Raw genomic sequence first — 1,610 nt, 5'->3', positions numbered from 1 at the left:
GATTATCAAATTTCCTATTGGACATTTTTATCTGGATGCTCTACAAGCACCTCCAAAATATCCAAATCAAATTCTACTCCAAATGTGTCCCTTCTTATATTTGCTATTGGTATCTGGTAGCATAGTGCCTAAGGCATTTGACTGCTAACCAGAAGGCTAGTGATTCAAACCCACCAGCCACTCCTCAGAAGGAAGGCTGGGCAATCTACTTCCGTAGTGATACCGCCTCGGAAACCCAAGGAGGGGTCACTATGAGTCGGATCCGACTCGAGGGCAGTGGGTTTGGTTTTGGTTTTTATTGGTATCACCATCCCCTTTGTCAGACTCAAAATCTTGAAACCAGTTTTAACGTCTCTTCCTCACCTCTTACATCCAGTTAGTCAACAACTCCTACTTGTCCCACTCCAGAAGTGTCCCTTAAATCATCTTCTCATTTCTGTTTTAATATGACTGTGCCCTTTCCATATGCTATTTCTTTTACCTAACCTTTGCCTGTCTGCCTGACAAACTGCTGTTGGGGCTTGACTGTCCCTGCCTGCTACCCATTACTGCCAGCCCGTGAAGCCTTCCCCAGTAGAACAAAAGAATGTGTTCTCATCTTGTCCCAGAGCACTTTGTGTGCAGCTTTATTATAGCAGTTATCACTCTGTACTTAGCTCTGTTGCTTCATATGATGTCTTTCTCTTCCACTATGTGAGAGCTACTTAAGAGCAACTGCTGTGTGTGTCATCCTGATAACTCCCAGCATTAGCTTAATGCCTGGTACATAGTAGGGGTTCAATAAATATTTGGTTGTGTTTAAACAGCTACAAAAGTCTAAAATTAGCACTTTCTTTTCTCTTTTTACAGAGATTAGTACTGAAGAGCAGCTAAGACTCCTGCAAGAGGAGAAGCTTTGCAAAATCTGTATGGATAGAAATATTGGTGTAGTTTTTATTCCTTGTGGACATCTGGTCACTTGTAAGCAGTGTGCTGAAGCAGTTGACAAATGTCCCATGTGCTACACAGTCATTACTTTCAAGCAAAAAATTTTTATGTCTTAATCTAACTCCATAGTAGGCATGTTATATTCTTAGTACTCTGTTTGAATGTGTGATATGAACTTTTAAGTAATCAGTATTTAATTCAATTAACATTTGCTACCCAAGTAGAAAACGAAATGTAAACTGTAATGTTTTAGTTGGCAGTCTAAAATTTTAATTTCTGGAGTTTGCAGGAAATTAGCTATATTGTTTATCCTTTTTTTTGAACTGAAACCCTAGACTAAGAAGCATCCTATTTGTTTATAATGTGTATTTGTAGTTACTGACTGGCTTGTAAGCGTAAGTGAATTAATCAGCTGAAGTTTCCATTCTTTACAGATAGGCTTAGTAAACAGGGCATTTTCTATAAACGTGGAGATTAGATTTAATCTCCCCAATCACATAATTTGTTCTGTGTGAAAAAGAAATGAACTGTTCCACCCTAGCGGAAAGATGGAGATTATTTTTAGAGTTTTGTCTTTATGTGTTAGGGTTGTGTTCATTTTCTTTGGAAATAATGCACATATATTTGTGTGAATGATCTAAAAAGTGATTTTGCCTTTTTCCAAAGAGCATTTTAATGATAGA

The 1,610-nt window shown here is 38.0% G+C and overlaps 1 protein-coding gene across 1 annotated transcript in view; it reads left to right on the top strand.

The window, feature by feature from the left end:
- Positions 1-1,043, top strand: part of LOC103207701 (X-linked inhibitor of apoptosis) — a 31,078-nt gene extending 30,035 nt beyond the window's left edge. Inside the window, exon 6 of the mRNA XM_007953363.2 lies at positions 850-1,043. Within this exon, the coding sequence (XP_007951554.1) occupies positions 850-1,043 (194 nt within the window). The remainder of the gene's footprint in view (positions 1-849) is intronic.
- The last annotated feature ends 567 nt before the right edge of the window (positions 1,044-1,610 follow it).

Source organism: Orycteropus afer, unplaced genomic scaffold, assembly GCF_000298275.1.
Source record: "Orycteropus afer afer isolate SDZICR_OR568_19922 unplaced genomic scaffold, OryAfe1.0 scaffold00388, whole genome shotgun sequence".
Classification (NCBI taxonomy): domain Eukaryota; kingdom Metazoa; phylum Chordata; class Mammalia; order Tubulidentata; family Orycteropodidae; genus Orycteropus; species Orycteropus afer.
The sequence above is the reverse complement of the archived record's forward strand: the minus strand, read 5'-3'. Positions and strand labels throughout refer to the sequence as shown.